At 42.0% G+C, this 20,712-nt stretch overlaps 2 protein-coding genes across 6 annotated transcripts in view; one reads left to right on the forward strand and one right to left on the reverse strand.

The window, feature by feature from the left end:
• UBAC2 (UBA domain containing 2) overlaps positions 1-20,712 on the forward strand; it is a 160,975-nt gene that overhangs the window by 64,722 nt on the left and 75,541 nt on the right. The gene's annotated exons all lie outside the window — the stretch shown is intronic.
• On the reverse strand, positions 5,881-20,276 carry LOC309848813 (G-protein coupled receptor 183). Of its 4 annotated transcripts, XM_082700824.1 has the most exons (4): positions 20,158-20,223; positions 13,565-13,595; positions 12,513-12,659; positions 5,881-7,552 (listed from the first exon to the last, which is right to left on the reverse strand). In XM_082700824.1, exon 4 carries the CDS (start codon positions 7,520-7,522, stop codon positions 6,452-6,454), a length of 1,071 nt encoding a protein of 356 aa, XP_082556950.1. In that variant the 5' UTR covers positions 7,523-7,552; positions 12,513-12,659; positions 13,565-13,595; positions 20,158-20,223; the 3' UTR covers positions 5,881-6,451. The 4 variants fall into 4 exon arrangements, with proteins under 4 accessions (XP_082556950.1, XP_082556949.1, XP_082556951.1 ...); XM_082700823.1 differs by lacking the exon at positions 13,565-13,595 and having other exon boundaries at positions 20,158-20,276; XM_082700825.1 differs by lacking the exons at positions 13,565-13,595; positions 20,158-20,223 and adding an exon at positions 19,269-19,406.

Consider the following 20,712-nt stretch of genomic DNA (forward strand, 5'->3'; position numbering starts at 1 on the left):
GCCTCCTTGTAGTTTCATTCTGACACACTCTTTTCTTCTCAAAACCTGGATGAGAAAAGTCATTCTTACAAGTATAGAAATCAGAAATAAATGTTCTCACACTCTGAGAATTGATAAAAGCCAGTCAAATGCTATTTGAATTCTTGGTTTGGATCATTTGTGGTAGGTACCGTGTGGGACCGAAGAGTCATGGGCCCAGGGTTGTTTGCTGTTCAGTTGAGTAGGCAAGACATCTAAAAAACATTGTTGGGACTGAGAAGCCACATAGTAGGTATGCAAATAGAGAAAAGTTCTTTAAAACTTTAGAGGAAGATAAACTTTTGAAAAGTAAGGTCATGTATTTTCCCACGTGTGCCCCCCTCCCGTAGGTCCCTTCCTTCTAACGGCTGCACAATGGCGAAGGTTTCTGTAAGGCAGAGCGGTCTGGGTGTGCATTATCAGGGAGACATTAAATGACTGTATCTACCTTGTGTTTCTTCGTTGTATGCGAAAGGAAGAGGAAAAGCTGGGGCACTCCTTATACTCACAGCAGAAAGCTGTTTTTGTTTTGTTTTTAAGAAATCTTGACTTGATTTCATTGTCATTCCAGGTTCCAATTTAGTCTATTTTTCATGATTAACATTCCAGTACAAAGCACAGATTATCTGTTGCTGCCTAACAAGTTAGGACCGGCAATGATAAAACTCCTTCCCCATTGCGCTTTAATAGTGCAAATCCTACAGTAACCACAGCTAGTATTTGATGCCCTGTGGTCGGGATATATCTTACGAATGTTTCTGATGTACAAGGCGCTGTGCTTGGAGTTACTCAGAATAGAAAGAAGTAAAAGTCAGGCTCCTCCCCAGAGGAGCTTGTGTTTCGGATGAGGGATGGAAGAGCGAATGCACGTGAAGTAATTGACCATGGGCTGTGTGATGTTGGCAGAGAGTTTGCACGTTATTTCATGCTCTTGTTTCCTTGACAAGAGAACAAATCTAGAAGGGCTAAAAGACTGGGCAGAGGTGGCGTAGCTGATTAGTAGGCGGACCAGAACAGGGCCACTGGCTCCCAGGCCAGTGTGTTTTCTCTTTTCTTTAATTCTAATATACATCTAAAGTTAAAACTATGTGGCATTGAGTATATAAGATTCAAATAAGTCGAGGAAAGGAAGATGGGTGGCTGTGAGTAGTCAAAGAAGACTTTAAGGAGGAGGTATGATTGGGATGTGTGTAAAGAACAAATGGGGAAGCAGAATAATCCAGTTATTGGGAACCAAATATTGGTTATATTCGTGGTACAGAAACAAAACCATCTAGACCAACTTGAAAGGTACATGTTGGGCAATAGAGGGAAATTAGGTTGCAGGGGCTTGAAAGTGTGGGAGAGGAACTTGGACTTTGTGTGCTAGATCATGGGGAACTGTTCTCAGTCCTGGAGTATGAAATGACACAGTGCAAGTGAGATTAAGGAAGATTATGTTTGTTTGCCAGGAGAACTGGATAGTATGTGCTTTTTTCTTTTCTTATGTTCTGTTTACTGGTCTGTTTCCTTCTAACTAGATTGATTACTGTATTAGTCAGAAGGCTGGCCTATGTTGTAGCCACAATTTAACCCTGAAATCTCAGTGGCTAAGTACAAAATTGTATTTCATGTTTGTGCTATTTGACCAGCATGAATGGTTGGGGTGAGAGGTGGGGAGTTCTCCGCTTACTCATTCAAAGATCCAGGCTGACAAAGGTTCCCACCATCTAGAACATCTCTGGTCACTGTGACAGGAGACAAGAGGGGGATGAAGTATCTCTCACTGCTAACACTTCAGCCCACAAGGGACATGTGACTTTTGGCTCCAACCCATTGGCCAGAAGCAGTCATATATGCCCCTAAGGGATTGGAGGGGATTTGGTGAACAGTTGAGGACCTGGACCATAATTCTGCTTGTTTAAGACAAGTAGAATAGTGATTAAGATTAGTGTGCAGACCCTGGAATTGGACTGTCAGTATTTAGGGCATGGCTCTCCCACTTAGAGCTGTGTGACCTTGGGCAGTTTACTCAGTTTGTCTGGGATATCATTTCCTTGTCTGTAAAACAGGGATAGTAGTAGGTTGAGCCTCACAGAAGTATTATGAGGCTTGAATGAGATTTTATACACACGCAGCTTCTGTAGAGATGTTGTGTCTATGTGGGCGTGTATATTGCTCCAAGCACCATGCCATGTTACTGTTAGCAAGTATTTGTTTGTGTCATTGTCATTGTTGTTACTCTGTTGGCTTCCAGTGTAACATCTGGAAGGATGTTTCTTACAGTAGTTGAGGGACTGGGGGAAAGACATCCTTGCACTCCGGGTCAGTTCCCAGGCACTGGGGTCCGAGGGTGTGGATTTCGTGCCTACTTCTACCTTTGCATGTGACCCGGTACTCGAGGTCCCTCATCAGCAAAACTGATATAATGATTGTCCCCGTCTCTTAAGGGAAGGAGGAATAAGTGAAATAATGCCTGCCAAGTGCTTGGGAACAGCATGTAGGAAGCAATCAGTGAATTTTTTTCTGAGCTAATTGACCTTTTATTTTAAAAGAAATTCAAGGATTATCTTTTAAGTGATTATTGCTTTTCAGAGTTTGATGTGAAACAGACTTGCCTTGGCAGCAGTTCTCATGAGCGCCTTTAGTCTGTCCTGGATTCAGAAGAATAGGCCATGTTGTCAGCAGTCAGCTTTTCATTTTTCATTCTGACCCGAGTAGTGAATAAGAGCATGTTTTTAGCTTTGCAAAGAATAGCGAATTACAATGGGCTAAGGAGATACCAAAATAGACTATTTCGAGGGCTAATTTAAGGTCAACGCTTCCCCTTTTAAAATTGCCCGGTATTTTTTTACTGATTGGTAGGAGTCCCTGCCCTTGCCTCTTGAAATATCAAGTTATTTTGAAGCAGAACTCTGTATCTAGATTTAAACTGACTTGTTGGGTAATGAGCTCTGTTTTTAATGCACCTGAATTGCAGGATCCCAGAGGGTCGTGGTCTTCAGTTGCACACATGCTCTAACATATATGCTTTAGTTTAGGTAACAAAGCGTTTAAGGTGTCTCTTTCCACTGGGAAATATTTCAACACGGCTTTTGGAATTTTGTTAGTTATAGTCCAGAACAGGTATTAGGTGGATACTTGAGAACGTCTTGTATGCCGGGCTCTGTACCAGCGGCTGCGCAGAGCAGATGACAACAGTGTCTTCACGGAACTCACAATCTGGCCAACTTTATAGTCTGCCTGCTGCTGGCTTTTGGTCCTGTTTAAGGATTAAATGGTCTGCCAGCATATAATGGACCAGGCTAAACCTTCTAATACCTTTTCAGGGCCTGTGTGATATAATTCTGTCTGGTTACGGCCAGGACAGAGTGAGGTTTACATTCCTGATGTTGCCTCTGACTTACCAGGGCTCTCTTCGGAACTCTGGTGTCTTTTTTTTTTTTTTAAAGATTTGATTTATTTGGGACGCCTGGGTGGCTCAGTTGGTTAAGCGGCTGCCTTCGGCTCAGGTCATGATCCCAGCGTCCTGGGATCGAGTCCCACATCGGGCTCCTTGCTCAGCAGGGAGCCTGCTTCTCCCTCTGCCTCTAGCCTGCCACTCTGTCTGCCTGTGCTTGCGCTCTAACAAATAAAATCTTAAAAAAAAAAAAAAAGATTTGATTTATTTATTAGAGATCACAAGTAGGCAGAGAGGCAGGCAGAGAGAAAGGAGAAAGCAGGCTCCTTGCTGGGCAGAGAACCCAGGACCCTGAGATCATGACCTGATCTGAAGGCAGAGGCTTTAACCCACTGAGCCACCCAGGTGCCTTGGAACTCCAGTGTCTTGATAAAACGTGGGCGATGCTGTGTGCTCATCGTGTTTCACAGGACAAAAGAGGAAGACATTACCTAAAGTATGGACTGTTGCGTAAATTCAGTTTGTCACGTACACTAACATCGTTTCTGACATCTGACACTTACTGTTCTGTACTCTCTGGGCTGTTCTGTACGATCATTGAAGAATTGGTGCATTTATACTGATTCAGACTAAATAGCTTTGAGGGTTTTTTAAAAATTAACCAAATATCCTTTTAGAAAAAAATAAAATTACCGAGAGGTGGATACATTTCGCTGTTATATAACCGTCAGCTTTCCTAGATAAGTTTTTCTAGCTCATGATTATTATTTAAAATTGTTAATAATGTGTCACCTTGCTCATATGGAAAATACTTAGAGGGTTATGATTTTCAAACAGGGTGTTGTATATAAGGCCACTCCTTTGTTCCGTAACAGAATACAAAGATTATACGACACTGTCCCTGTGCTCCAAGTTTACCTATTCGGTGAGAGAGAGAAACGTAAAGCCAACTAATAGTCCAAGACACTGTAAGTGGGCATGAAGGCCACGTGTAAAACATGGTTTCATGAACGAAGTAGGTAGTAAGGGCCTTTTGAAGGAGAGTGAATGGCTGAGTTCGATGGGGGTACAGACTGACTTTTCTTTCTTTCTTTCTTTCTTTCTTCCTGGATTCATTGGAGATAGGATTGATGTTTACCTTTTTGGCAATACAACTACTGATTGGGGCAAATTATGTAGATAAATTATGTGGTACAGTGGAGGGAGGAGGCAGGAAACTAAACAGATAAAAGAATGTGTTATTCCTTTGCCAAGTGACATAGATACTCTCTTGTTTGAATGATCTTAAGTTCCTTAGCACAGAGAGGACTTTCTCACCTGCTGTGCAGCAGCCCGTTGGCTCATACATAAGCTGGTCTGTGCTCCAGTGTCGTCGGCAAACTCAGGCACCACAGACGTGCTCTGACATTACAGTGGCCTCTGTTTCTGATTTTCCTTCAGTAGCTTTCATCACAGTTTTTCTTTTGGGATCTAATTCAAATGACTCTGTAAGTGGCACCCGCCATGACATGTAGTCTTTTGCCCTTTCTTCTCCTTCACGTGGAGGGTTTGTGTGTGGAGTGAATGGAAAGGCCCTAAGATCCTGACTTCCATCCAGGTGGTCTCACCTGTCTCAGCAAAGATCTGTTAAAGAGATCGGTTTTTTTTTTTTTTTTGGTCATTGGCTTCAAGGTCAGGTAGCTCTTTGTGAAATTCACATAAGACAAACCTGAAAGTTCTCAGTAACTGGTGCTGACTCAACCATAAAGATTAATTTTCTTACAGGGTACTAGTTGGAAATGAGTAGGGTAGGAATTTGAAAGAAAAGATTTCCAGGTTATAAAACCTAATAAAAATTTAAAGTATGCCTCATGATATAGTGTTTTATCTCTTTCTGTTCCATTATAAAAATTGGTATTATTGCTAACGTAGATACTGTATCGAGATAGTTTGGGGATTTAGTAAAACAAATTTGAGCTGACAGCGTGACTGTATTTGCAAAGATCATACTATTCATGCTAAGGTATTTATGTGAACAAAGTTATAATGTTGCAGGGAATCTTGGGAACTCCTTTAAGTTTATAATTTTACATTTTTCCCACTATCTTATTTAGGCAAGCAGCAACCGTGCCTCCTGCTGCTTATCCTCTTTGCTCTTTCTGGTAACCTAGACCACTGAAATGCAGATCAGGATACTACCAACTATGAATAAAAAAGAAATGATCCCCCAGACACCCCAGAAAAGCCAAGCATGTTTGCAAAGTTTTTTTTTTTTTTATTCCCAAGCAGAATTCAGCAAGTGGACCCTCCTCCCAGTGGTTACCACCACATAAAGTCCTTTTCCTATGCCGGGCTGATGGGCCCTGCACTGCTCTGCTGGCTGCTTGGGAAAGAGCTCTGTGTTTTCATTGCCTCGGTCACCATCATTGCTTATAACCTTATCATCCAAATCTAGCTATTGCTAATTCTCTTCTCCCTGTAAGTAGACACTGAAAGACATACTCTTAATATTGTAGCATCCTGCTTTTTATTCCAAAAGACTTCCTTGAAACAAAATATTATGACTCAGAACAGAACAAAACAAAACGCTTGATGGTATGGAGAAGATAAAAGTCTAAGATTGAAAGAGGTAGGGATTAAAGAAATATGTTACCAAAAAGAAAAATAACATGTTACCATATCGACATTTTTACACAGGCAATGTACAATCTTACAGCCTTTTCTTTTGCCAAATTATTGGCAGGAAATACTGATGCTGTAATTTTTAATTTTTTATAAAAATTTTAAAAAGTTTTTTATAAAACTTTTTACATTGAGAGTTATTAAAATAGCCTCCCTTTTGGTATAGTATTTCATTTACAGACTAGAACTTTGCATCATGTTATTTTCTTGAGTGCAAAAAATAATAATATAAAAATAATATTCTTCCAAGTTGGAGGTGGGAGCTCGTGTCCAATGAAAGGAATTTACAGACATCCTAGTTGGAAGTTGAACAATCATTTTGCTTTATAAGAAAAGTCCAGCAAAGTTTGTCATGCAGTCTACTTTGCTGTAAACCCAAGATTTAATTCCTTTTTACTTCCCGTTCAAAGACTTGGAATGTATCATTGTTTGCGTTTCTGTCATCTCCCGTGAGTTCTCTTCCGGGGCTGACCTCACAGCGCTGGAAATTGATACACTGACCTGACGCTTCAGCATCTTCATGACCTTCCTCTTATACCCTTTACATGCAAAGAAGTATATAAAAGGGTCCATGCAGCAATTGAAGTTCATTAGACATACTGTAAAGTGCAGTGAGATCTGGAATGAATGTCTTTGGCTGCATTCCAGGAGACCAGGGACACGAAGCTTCTTAATCATGTGTTGAATAATCGCAACATGGTAAGGTGTGAAACAAAGAACAAATACAACAATTATTAAGATAATTGTGTTGAGAGCCTTTTTGTTGACGCCAGATTTCTCCGTTAGTGGGTTTTGTTTGGCAGTTTTAAAGAGTTTGCAACAAATTTGAGAGTAGCAGAAGAGAATGATCAGGAGAGGAAGCACATATCCTATGAAACACGCGCCAAGCAGAATCCAGGGAAGAGACTGTGTTTCTTCAAAGTTTGGATATTCCATGCACGTAGTCCTTTCCTCCTCCTGCTTTGACATAGGTTTTATGAGTAGTGGAAGTGTTTGAGCAAATACTAGAATCCAGACACAAATGCAGACGCATTTCGCGTGCTCAATTCTCTTCATCTTGTTGTACCTCAGAGGATGCACCACGGCAAAGAACCGGTCCACGCTCAAGCATGTCATGAAGTTCACACCTGCGTAGGTGTTGATGTAAAACACCAGGGCAGTTATCCTGCACAAGGCCTCACCGACCTTCCAGTCAAAGCCCAGTGCATAGTAGGCTATCCGTGTAGGCAGAGCAGTGGTAAAAAGTATATCAGAAATCACCAAATTTGTTGAATACAGGGTGGTAGAGTTGATTTTTTTCCTATTTTGAATGATGACAACCAAGGCTAGCACGTTTCCCACCAGCCCTAGAACGAAGACAGAGCCGTAATGCAGCGGCATGAGTATCCCGGCGGTGCGGTGGTGTGCGTAGAGGTCACAGTCGTTGCCCTGCGGAGCTGCGGAGGCTGTTGTGAAATTGTCCATTTTTGTATCCGTCAGTGGTGTTCACAGTCTCTAGGAAGAACCAAGGAAAGTTCTTTCAATTAGAAGCGTATTCAACTAAAAGCAATAGTAACTGCCTTTTATAGATCTAAGTTTTAAAGATTTGTATAATTTTTAAGAATCTATGATGTGTTGCACAGTAAAGGAAACCATCCACAAAGCCGCAGAAAGGCTCCCTAGTGAATGGGAGGAGATATTTGCACATGACATATCCGATAAGGAATTAGTATCCCAAATATAGAAGGAACTTACATGGCTCAAAACAAAAATAATCTGATTAAAAATGAGCAGGGGACCTGAAAAAAAAAAAAACATTTTTTCCAAAGAAGACATACAAATGGAAAAGACATACAAAAGACATACAGATCTCTTCATACACATGAAGAGATGCTCAGCCTCACTAATCATCGGGGAAATGCAAATCAAGACCACGGTGAGGTGTCAGCTCGCACTGGTTGGAAGGGCTGGTATCAGAAGGACAAGAAATAACAAGTGTTGATATGAGGATGCAGAGGAAAGGGAGCCCTTGCGCACTGTTGGTGGGAATGCAGACTGGTGCGGCCGCTGTGGAAAATAGTACGGCGGTTCCTCAAAAAGTCAAAAATAGAATTACCATATGATCCAGTAATTCCGCTAATGGGTATCTACCCAGAGAAGATGACAACGTGAATTCGGAAAGGTATGAGTACCCCTGTGTTTGTTTTAGCATTATTTACAACAGCCAAGATATGGAAGCAGCCCAAGTGTACTTTAGGTGTACACACACACACACACACACACACACACACACACGAATATTAGCCATAAAGGAGAAGGCGATCTCGCCATTCGCAATAACATTGGTGGATCTAGAGGGCATTATGCTAAGTGAAGGAAGTTGGAGAAAGAGAAATACCATATGCTTTCTCTTATATGTGGAGTATGAGAAGCAAGAGAAACAAAAAAAATCAGGAACAGAACCATAAATACAGAGAACAAACTGGTAGCTACCAGAGAAGAAGTACATGGGGAGGATTATTAAGAAGTACCCGTCCAAAAGAAAAGAAAAGTCTGCGATGTGTGATATGTTTACATTTATAGTAACAAGAACAAAGAATCAGATTTATGTTTTTACTCTCAAGTTGGTGATTTTGGCAAAGCCCTGGCAAAAGAAACGAAACCATCTAAGTAGAGCAAATGTTATTTTTGTGACAAGAGGGGATACCATCATTTTTTGAAGAAATTTCCCCCCTTTTTTTCTGAATCATTGTCTGGGTAAGAACAGAATCGTGTGCAGCACCCCACATTTCAGACAGGAGTAAAGCTTTGCTTTTAAATTGCATTTCGGTTGGACTTTTTTTTTTTTTTTTTTTTTTTTTTTGGCCAAATGCGTATCACTGCCAGGAAATGAAATCAGTCACACATTTATTTAGTGAAATACGAATTTACCACAGTGATCTGATTTGTGTTAACCTAAAAAGTATGAGAAACAAGCTAAGGCCTTGTTAGGAACTGAAAGTTAGGTTTTCTTTTTTAAAAAGAAGAAGATGGTAACCACGGCAAAAACGACAAAAAAGAAAAAAACTTAAGGTGTTTCAGGGTGCGGGGGGGAAGGTTAAGATTAATTCTGAACTAGATCATTCCGCAGATACTCTGCTGATAGGTGCAGTGTACGTTTCTGCACCCCACGTGCCAGCAAGCATAACACATGTAGTGTCCTGTGCTCTGCTCTGTCCACTGAACCTGCTCATGGATGGGGGTCATCTGTGTTTGTCACACGTGGACCTCGTAGACACTGGACACTTCTGTAGCATCCCAGGGTGTTCATGCATGATTTGCTAAGCTACTCCCCTGACGACTCTTTGGATTATTTCCAGTTCTTTTCTTGGGGTAAATAATGTTAAGATGAAAGAAATTTCAGGTCCTGTTGAAAAGTGGAAAACTACAATGAAATGCCTTATGTGGGGCTGAGCTTTGATAAAACTTAGCAAGAGCAGAACAGTAACTTCTGCGAAATTATTTTTAGAAGAAAAATGATGCTCCAATAGGACCATCTCTGCCTACAGATCTCATCTGAAAGTCACCAAAATTAAGGGAAGATTTCAACGTATCTAGTGATGATGGTTTACATTAAAAGGAAAAGGCTCTATCCCTAGTCATCTCAAAGCACCGACTACTCCTCTGACTGCTAACTTAGCTCTGACAGTCTTAAAACGGTGAGCCCAGCAGACAGTGGGGGTCATCAGGGGGTGATGTTGTAATGTTCTAGGTGTACAGTACTTCCAGTGTTGTTAGGGTAGTTGTTAATGTGCGGAAATATGACCTAAAGCAAAAGGGAACAAAAATGGAAGTGGTACTTTCTGTTAAATAAGAAAAGATAGGAAAGAAGATTATGAGAAAGAAATTTAAATGGAATGAACTCACCTATTAAAGGAGACATCAGTTTGGATTTGTTTAAAAAAAAAAATGTCCAGCTGCACAGGGCTTAGAAGACATAGCTTAAAAAAGTGACTCAGAAAGGTTGAAAATAAAGGCAGGGGAGAACAAATAGCAATCAAATCCCAACCAGTGGAAAGCCAGAGTAGCAATCAAAGAACATAAATATCTTGAATTATGCATATTTAAAGGAAAAATTGGCAAATCACCGCCATAATGGGAGATTTTAGCACATCTTTATTAGAATAAGCTGGATAAAAAAGAGATTAGAGACTTAGAAGATTACCCAGTGTGACTTTGCAGAATTTGCAGAATTTGTGCTGAAGGCCCACAATCATTTTTGCCAATTTGACTGTGTGCGAGGTCATCAGAGGGCCCCAGATCTTTCAGAAAACTGTTAACCTATCAGCCAACATGCCAGTGCCTAGAGGGCAACTAACTTAGAAATCAGCAATAAATAGATAACAGATACATTTGGAATCTTAAAAAATATGCTTCTAAGAGACTCATTTAAGAAATCCACAGTGGGAATTTTGAAGTATTTAGAACCAAATGACCAAAAAACTCTATGCTTTGGGGTGCCTGGGTGGCTCAGTGGGTTAAGCCCCTGCCTTCAGCTCAGGTCATGATCTCATGGTCCTGGGATCGAGCCCCGAATCAGGCTCTCTGCTCAGCAGGGAGCCTGCTTCCTCCTCTCTCTCTGCCTACTTGTGATCTCTCTCTCAAATAAATAAATAAAATATTAAAAAAAAAAAAACAAAAAACCACTCTATGCCAAGCGATGGGGTGCAGCTGAAGTATTAATCTCAGAAGCAGAGCCTTGAATTTGTTTATTGTCTTCTCACATTTTTATTTGAGGATAGTTAGCACATGTTACAAGTTTCAAGTGCCCAGCATAGTGACTCAACAACTCTATATGCTTGTGAAAGCATTTATTTTTTTTAAAGATCGAAAATCGATAAAAATACAGTTCAGGAAGCTAGAAGAGAATTGTTTACCCAAGGAAAGTAGAAGAAAATGATAAAGATAATCACAGAAATTAGTAAGATTTGAAATCAAAGCAACAAATACTGACTTTCTCTTTGTGCAGGAAAAAAAACCAAACCAGAGCGATTCTTGAAATCATGGGAATTGCGGTTGTGGAATGAAAGTAGAAAAACCTTTATCCTCTTAGTTGAGTAAGGCTCCATGTGAGAAGTAACTTTTCAAGAACTGAGACTAGACACGGAGAGGTGAAAATCCCAGACAGGGGTTCTAACTTAGGAGCAGGTAGCAAGAACTTTTATTTTTGTACTTTCTGTGGAAATATTTTTTTCTTTTTTTTTCTTTTTTTTCCTGAAAATCTCAGCAAATTTATTTAATTTAGAGGAGCGTTTCTCCACAGATTTGGGAAATGCTTTTAAAATACATACTGGGGTAGAAATTTTCCATATAAGTAAATATTGTTGTAGAGATCAGAGAAAGTTACATTAATGTAGGACTCAGAGAGAATGTGCCATTGCTTGTCCTGTTGTAAACACGCGTCCAGCTTCTTCCTGAATGCAGTACGCAATCCAGGAGAGCCGGACATGGCAGGGGTTGCAGAACGTTTGGTGTTTAAGAATATTTGGCACATGGGGACACCTGGGTGGCTCAGTGGTTAAAGCCTCTGCCTTCTGCTCAGGTCATGATCCCAGGGTCCTGGGATCGAGCCACACATCGGGCTCTCTGCTCAGCGGGGAACGTGCTTCCCCCCCTTTGTCCGCCTGCCTCTCTGCCTACTTGTGATCTCTGTCTGTCAAATAAATAAATAAAATCTTCAAAAAAAAATCTGTCATAGTGTTAATTATGAAGGTGAAAATTTGCAAACAAACCAAATGTCCCTCATCAGGGGATTGGTTACGTATCTCCCGATATGGCCATACAGGGGAATTCTCTGCAGTCCGTGGAAATGGCAGCGTGGAAGCCTGTTTCTTGACAGGGAATAATCTTAAATAAGGAAAGCAGATTATGCAACATGCCACTTTCGGGGGTAGGAGAAGCGATTATACGTCCACACATTTTGAAAGGATGTGTGTGCCAAAGCATAGTTTTGTACAAATCATTTTTTAGTTTTTTCCATACACTTTAAAATTTTTCATACTGAATGTGAATTAACTCTGAAATGAAGAAGCTGGTTAATAAATTTATCTGAGAAAAATACTCTTCAGTTAAGTTCATCTTGCAAAAACCTATCTTCTACACATTTCAAAAGTAGTCCTTCAGTGCTCTTTACTCAGATTGAGGCGTTCATGTTTATTAGGTGCCTTCCTTAAAGTCCTTTCTGGAAGAACACTCACAGCCACCCTGTGAGGCTAAGTACTGCGTACTAAGGCTAAGTACTGCTGTCACCTACCTACTTGCCATGTGAGGAAACTGAGTGTCATAGAGGTTAAAAGGTCAGTCTGGAGGCTTCTCTTATGGTCTGGGTTCAGGTCTCCTACTCTGTCCAGTCCTTGGCAGGGGCAGCCCATACTGCCCTTGAAGTACTGAGAGTTTGAGGTTTTGAAGTGGTCTAAGCTTTAAAAACCATCCTTACCGGTAAACAGCCCGGAACAGTGTGGCCCAGCACACCGGAGCAGCGGAATGCTTCTTCCTAAAGACAGTGGAGTTCCCACTCCCGGGACAGCATCGAGCCCCAAGGAGAGGACTTTTGAGGGTCCTGCATCAGTCAGAGAAAAGGCACCTGCGGGATGTGGACATGTAAATGGGATGGCTCAGAAATGATCTTTGATAAAGGCAAATCAAAGCTGTCCTGACGTCTGGTCATTGGGATCTTGAAAGTTGATGTCACTAAAGTTGACATCCTATGCTATCAGTGCCATAGTTTTAGTCTTATCTCTTCTAAATTGAGAGAAAAACCCTTTCATGTACTTGACCATTGTTATCCCATTTGTATATGAATCAGTCCCCCTTTCTTATTATCTAAATATCTAAGTAATATTTAAAATAATATCTTCCCTTGGAGATATTATTTTATACCTTTCTTTAATCATTTGATGTTTCAAGATTCCGTTCTTGAACCTTGACTTACTCCATTCTTTTATTCAGCAGAAATTGTTTTTAGTGTTTTTATGTGCTGGGTCCTGGAAATACCGAGATGGTATCTTTCTGTTTGGGAGGGCCTGAAGCTGAAGGATGCCTGTGATGTTGCGAATCCGCTGTCGTGTGATGAGGCGTCATCTCACGGCTCTTCAGAGGGCTCCTTCTCACACATGCCAGGCTTCGGGTTATGCTTTTTGGATTATAGTACTCCTTTTCAACCTTTGGACTGCAAATTCCTCTTTTAATCATTTTTTTTTCAGGTATAACTAACTTCCTTCCACCTTCCCTTCCTCCTTTTCTTCCTTTATCTACTTTTGAATACATTTCAAGTAGTTTATTAAAAAAAAAAAAAAAAAGTAAGTTCATCTTTTTTAAGTAAACTCTACACCCATCATGGAGCCTAAACTCATGACCCTGAAATCAAGAGTCACGTGCTCCACTGCCTGAGCCAGCCAGGTGTCCCCTGAAGTGCCTTACATTTTTATTGTCATTGTCATTAGACCACAGCTTCTTACATGTTACTGGTGTAGATGCACTGCGCCGTACCTGGAAGTACTATGTCTCATCAGTTTACTGCCTAGAAAAAGCACAAAGGAATGTTTGTTGTGAATCTTTTTCCTTAGAATACTTGTATCTGTAATAATTATAATTTCCTCATAACCCTCTCTAGTGGAAAGGTATGTGTGGCGGCTAAACGCTCCTTAATGCCCCACACTCAGGTGTAAATGAGGACTGAAACCTTTGCCCCAAGGACACAGGTTCACACTGGGCTTCATGAAGTCTGGGGCTGTGATCAGGTTCCCAGTGAGGAACCCCCTTCCCTCCTGAAAGGGATGTCACCGCAGCCCCCCCTGAGAGCCATCTGTGCCAGTTCTGGGGCGGTGCTCATGGTGAAGCAGCGGGGTCTGTCCCACTTCTGTCTCTGTCACGCGGTTTTGATGACTCTGCTGCTGTTCTCGCATATGTAAAACAGCCAGCTCTCCCGCAGCAACATCGCCTCCCCTGGATTTGTACTTGTTTTCGGAAGTGGGTCTGTGTGTGTCTAGAGTTGATTTCACTGCTGCTAGAGTAGCTAACGTTTTTTAAAGACATTATCATCTCATTTTTGCATAACCGGACATGTTGACATGAACTGACAAGATCTCTCTAGCTGCAGAAAGGAAGAAAATAACAGGCTCCCCCCAAATATTCATCTACTAGTATTTAAGAAAATTGTCTGAGCTCTAATGCAATTTGTCCTCTCGAAATATTTACCCTGGTACCAACTTGCCTGGATAATTATTTTCTTAGCTTTTTTTTGTGGCAGGAACAGAATCAAACCACTATTTTCAGATATTTACTATGAACTAGAGTACCAGCTTTTAGTTTTTGCTTTAAGATTCCTGAAATGTCACCTTTACCCCTAATAATGTTCACTTAATGACCCATCAATAGTCTTAAATGAAAAAGAGCTGATTTTTTAGTAATTTTTGTTTAAATTCAGACCTTAGCCCTGAATTGAATGGCTCAGGTCATGTGAAATGATAAGCAACAGGAGGTGACCTCCCTGTAAGGTCGAGTCTGCTCAAGACCATGTCGACACATTGAGATGATGGGACTCCGTGCCCACAGTGGCCTGCACCCGAGAGGAGGTTCCCGGCCCGTGCTTTCAAAAGGACCAGGAAAGGCTCAAGGATGTGGACCCATAGATAGGAATTTTATTTGTATATTGTTAAATGATGAGTGTTGATTGATCTGATTTCTGATTTCTCGGGATACACCATCCTTGAGCTATTTTGTTGAGGAGAGGTAAGGTTAAGGGAAGGTTTGGGGAGCAGGGAGAAATGAAATCTTTGAGAAAGGAGAATACAGGGGAAAGCTCGGGTTCCGTGGAACAGCAAGGACTCGGTCCGCCAAGCAAGTGGACAAGCACAGATGGACCAGGGTCGCAGGTCGAGCTGTTTAGCAGTTCGCTTGAGAATAAACAGACTCCACAGAAGAAAGAAATCTTTGCTTCTTCCTCTGGTTACCTAGTTTGATGAGCACTTGTCAGTTACTTGCAAAAGCCTCCTTGCTCTTGACTGAGCAAACGGGGACGTCGGAGTTTGGTCCCGTGTCACACACCTCGTGGCCTCGCAGTCAACCAGTGATTTTTTTCCCCACTTTCTTATTTTGTTGACTAAACAGCCATCACCTGAGCGGTTGTGTGGGCCATCTGCCTGTCAGGTAGGCAGGTGGGAAACATTAATTCCCACTTGTGGGGCAGAAACGCAAGGCACAGACAAGCTGCAATCAGCCTCTTTTCCCTTCACTGGCAAGGTCAGATGGTGTGTTCCAATGAGCTGCTGCTTGACTCCTCTTACAGTCGGTCCGTGCCCCAGTTAGCTTAGTGAAATAAATCTTTCTGTGCTATCAGGTGATGCTTTTTTTCCAGCCCACTTCGAGTCCTATTTTGATAGCTGTGACTATGGGCAAGATCTGTTTTCGGAAGGCTCTAGGGAACATTTTCGCAGAAGGTGATGCACCAGCAGCCACTGGCCCTTTCTCAGGATAAAGCCTCACCCATCCTGAGTGTCTGTGTTCACAGTCGAGTTGTCTGTGGTCAGTCTGTATGAGGAGACCTCCCTGGCCTGCCTCTTAGGGAGCTCGCTTGTTCTGGCTTGTGGAAGTGTGACCCTGCTGCTGAGCCCACAGCCTGGGTTGGTTCTGACCACGTCTCAGGAGGTCTGCACAGGGTCATGTACAGGACAGGGCACAGAGAGCTTCTTGAAGACAGGAAATAGCAACAGTGTTTGCCAGTCTGTAGTTGGCTTTTTTGTGCATGTCCAGTGTCGGACCTGATGGGCACTGAAGAAGACCGCTTCACCGGCCGGCAGCGTGTCTGTTGGCATCAATGGGAAAGGGGCCTGATGTTTGAAATTACTGGATTCAGCACCCACTGGCCCCGTTTGGGGTTTCACTCATCCCAGCTTTTTTCTTTCAGCTTTCACTGATTTTCTTTGTGTGGCTTTCGGCAGCTTCAGTACTGACTAGGATGGTGTGAAGGTTCTCAAAAGGGAAGACGGGCGGGGGGGAGGGGAGTCATACAAAGGACTAGGGTTACAGGACATAATGCTTGGAAACTGTAAGAAAAAAGAATCCCACTGTGATACTCATTTCGGTGTTGAGGAAGACAAATACCGTGCTTCTGTGTGACTTCACTTGACCTCTAAGCAGGATGGGTGGGTGATACAAAAAGATTTTATAGCGAAGATCTGAGTCTCTAGAACCTTCATCCTCTGAGTTCAAAATGTTTCTAGAAGTCATATGTGCCTTTTCTCCTTAAAGTTCAAGGGAGTTTGAGGTTTTGTTGTTTGTCTCTTATCTCATGGAAGTTAGTCAGAAACATTAAATATTGTTATTTCATGGATAAGCAGAATTCCAAACATTAGGTCATTTGCTCAGGGTCCTCCGTCGGTCTGGCCACTAAGTTAGGAGTCGCAGAGATGTCCGGAACTCTGTGCCCTCCCTCACCCGCCACCTCCCATCAGTGGATCCTGTGCCTTCTGCCTCCTGACTTCTCCTGCACTTGACATCCCCTCTGCACCGTGTGTCTGTCTGTCCATCTGCCCGTCCTACCACCCCCCGCTACCCCTGCCAGCCTTCAGGCCACACTTGCTGCCTCCCTGGAGCCGCACTTTCAGCTTTCACGGTGCCTTTCAAGTGCGGCCTGTTGAACCCAGGGAGAGCTCTCCATCAGGACCCAGGATCTCCTTTTGACTGGCCTGTGCCTCCCTCTTCGGCTGGCTCCCTTACATTTTCTCCCTGATGCCCTGGCTCTAGCCTTCCTCAATTATTTGCAGATTTTCAATGCCCTGTGTTCTTCCACAGCTCTGTGCCTTTCTGGCACTCTTCCTTCTCTGTGCTAGGTCCTCAGCTCCTACTTTCCTTCAAGACTTCATTCAGACTCTGCTGTTCTGGAAGCTTCCCTGATTTTATCCTCTCCTGCTTTTGCCACCACCTCTAAGACAACATGGAGTGGTGAGGGCCCTGTGCTCGGTACTAGCGCCGTACTATTGAGTTTCTTTTTCTGTTTCCTGCTACTGGTGAAGTCCCTGAGTGGAAACTGTGTTAACTTGTATCTCTCCAGCTGACCCATGACTGAGGCACCATAGCTACCCCTTAAGGGACAGCAGAGTCCCAGCTTCCTTGACCCTTAGTCAGAGTTTTTTTATCAGAGTTCTTGATTAGTAATAGTAGCCGGTCTCATTAAGCACAGACTGTCTTCCAGACACCGTTCAGGGCACTCTACCTATATTCACTCCCTGAGTCATCACAGAACTTTCACAAACCCGTAGCCAGCGGTAAACTGCCCAGAGCGCTTAAACACGATGTGCCTGAAGCCGCAGCTGTTAAGTGTCAGGATTCAAGCCCTGGCGGTCTGGCTCCAGAAATCACAACCAGTGCCATTGCTTGATCCCTAGCTCCTGTTTCCAACATGATCTGATGTTGCTGGTAGAAAACAGTAACCATAGGAAGACTTTAACATGTACCAATTCACCCTGTTTGAACTAGAGAGAAGAGAGCTGGGGAGACGGAAGGAGGGCCGGCGGGGAGGGAAATACGTTGGGTTACATGAAGGCATTCATTAATTTACTTGTGACATTTTTAAGGCAAATAAAGATTTTACAAGTGAATTTAGATTTTACTACTTTTAACAATATTTCCATGACACAATTTGGACTGAAAGAAAATGGTGAATACCTAGAATAGCTTTAATTTTTGTATCTTTTTAAAAAATGTTTGAATTCTTTATTTAAAGAGAGAGAGCAAGCATGAGCCAGGGGGAAGGGCAGAGGAAGAAGCAAACCCCCCCTCTGAGCCGAGAGCCTGATGCAGCCCAATCCCAGGACCCCAGGATGACGACCTGAGCCGAAGGCAGACTCTTAACTGACTGAGCCACCCAGGCGCCCCCTAGGATAGCTTTTATGCTACTAATTTATTTCTATACTGCTTTTTAGGTATTTGTGGACTTTTTTTTTTTTTTTTAAGATTTTATTATTTGAGAAAGAGAGAGACCGAGAAAGACTGTAAGTGCACACAAGACAGAGGGAGGAACAGGCTCCCCGCTGAGCCCGGAGCCCAGCAACACAGGGTTTGACAACATAAGGCTCGGCTCCATCCCAGGAAGCTGGGATCATGACCTGAGCGGAAGGCAGATGCTTAGCGAACGGAGCCACCCAAGTGCCTGTATTTGTAGACGTTTAACAAAATATTTTTATTTTTCCTTTTGAACTTTCAAAACACCACAAGGATCTTTGTTAACTCTACCATTTTCAGATGGTTTTCACTTGCATTATCTCCTCTGACATTGAAGCCCTGTGCTTTACAGAGTTCTTGGAAAGCTGAGGAGTTCTGTAGGCTGGAGGGGCTTCCGGCCCCTCAGCACACTCCATGCTCTGTGACCTTGGACACTGCAGCAGGCCGTCACCCATGGCAGGGGAGAAGTAGCATTTGTAAAAGCTCTTTCTTTTAAATGCACACTCTCTAAGGGTGCTGGCCTTCTCTTATCCCATGGAGTGTTTCCCAGCCGTCCTACAGGAGATGTCTAAGAAATGCGTGTGGATCACTGAAGCAAAGGGAAGTCAGAGTTATCCGAGGTAGTATTTATTCCAGTAAATGACTGGCCATCTTACCAACAAGCACTTCGAAGCCAGTTGAAAGTAATTTATGAGAGGCACTACTACCACTGCTACCCCCAACCCCCCACATGGTAGCTGGTGAGCCAGGGGTAAGGAGGCTTTGTTCGGAACAGATTTTCACAGTGTCATGTCCCAGAGAGAAAGCATGCCCTGAAGTATTAGCAGATGCAGAGCCCAGATGGTAAGCCCATGAGATGTTTGCCCTCCATAGACTCAGTCTTTGTGTAAAATATTTGGTAAGGATCTGCAAATAAGTTTAAGAAAAGTAATTCTCACAAGATGATAGGGCAAGGAAACTTTGCCTACTGGACTCTTCCTTTGGTAGTTTAATGGGTAGAGAGAGGGGAGAATTTCTAGCACTTACTACATGACGGCCAACATGGCAGGACTTGGCTGGATTATTACTCCCTGTTTTACAAATGAAGCAGCTCAAGTCAGAGACTCCCCAAGGCCATACAGCTTAGAAATAATAGAGCCAGGGTTCAAGCCTGACTCTGAACCGTTGCACTGTACTGTACTTGGAGCGGTAGCCCCAGAACTCCCAGACACACCTTCCTTCAAAGGAAGTCAGCTCACAGCTTATGTCTTACCAAGAATTTCTATTACTTCCATTTCCAACCTCGACATAAATATTGCAATGCAAATCACTGTATGTACTATGTACTTCATTGTTTTGTGACATTTTTTTAGGCATGTGGAAATTCTAGAAAAAACAGATATGTTTAGCTTTAGTGATCATTAAATAAATATAAAGGAAGAAACAGATTCATTTTTCACTTATCAAATTAACAGTTTATATTGACAATTAAAATACTCAGATTGTCTGAGAAGCAGTGAAGCCCAGAGTATCATCAGTGGGAGGGCTAATTGCTAAAGTGTTTTAGTAGACCAAAAAACATCAACATATATATAAAGCTTCAAAAACATTTATACCCATTGCCCAAGGAATTCTAGTACTAGGATTCTATCTGGAGAAATACCAGAAAGTATAGAAGTAATGGCAGTACAGAAAAGACCTTTATGTTACATAGACACGTAGTCAAATAGTAGATTGTAATGACCCTTTTATTTTAAATTGTGCTGAATAATTTGTATATCCATGCATTTAAGTGTAGGAATACTCCATTTTAAAATAACTTTGTTCCTTTCCCTTCGTTCCAAAGTATCCTGAAATATTGGCATTGTTTACTGATTTTTACTGGATGCTCTTTTTTGCAATAGTGAGTTCACACAGAAGTACAAAGTAAACCCTACTTCTTGGCATAGATTTCTGGCACAATCCATTGTTTTCACCTACCTCAACATTAGCTAATTAGAACTGCCAGTCATCAGAGTCTAAACTATGTTAATGATACAATTCTTGTTACAAATATTTATAGTTGCTGTTGAATAAGTTCTGTTCCTTTACCTTATACCTTAATTAGGCTTCTAAAGTTTTACAAAAGACTTTGTTAGAAGAATAAAACATGTGGTGCTTACCTCCCAGGGACTTGCTGGGGCCTCCGGGCAGTAGCAGTCAGTTGCCCAACTGAAGTAGATTACTTTGGCGTGTTGAGAGTTTGTGCACCGTCCTTTTATGGGCTGGCTTTTTTTTTTTTCTGTCACCCTGTGACTGAGCCTAGTAGTCATCGGTTAACCTCCTGTATGTGTGTGCACTTTTTTTTTTAAGTGGGAAGTGAAATTTTTCTGTTAGTGATTTTTTTTAAAATAATTATCCAAAAACCCCTTGGTAGTATCTCTGGAACTTCATGAGTTTTTTAATAAAGCTTTAAGTATTTAAAAAATTCTTTGAGAGGAAGACTAAAGCAATAAACCTTACCCAGAAAAAAAAAAAAAAGAATGACAATTACTAATGATTTAGTATCCATATTCTATGTAAGAATACGAGTTTCTAAATGTTTTAAAGAAAAAAAAGTCAACTGTGGTGATTCTGTCTACCTGGAAACTTGATGAAGAGAGTAGTTTACTCATTCTGTTTTACCAACTTATGAGCAAGAAGCAGAGGTTTCTGGGGTGAGTGGGAGAATGATGTTC

Source organism: Mustela nivalis, assembly GCF_964662115.1.
Source record: "Mustela nivalis genome assembly, chromosome: 15".
Lineage (NCBI taxonomy): Eukaryota > Metazoa > Chordata > Mammalia > Carnivora > Mustelidae > Mustela > Mustela nivalis.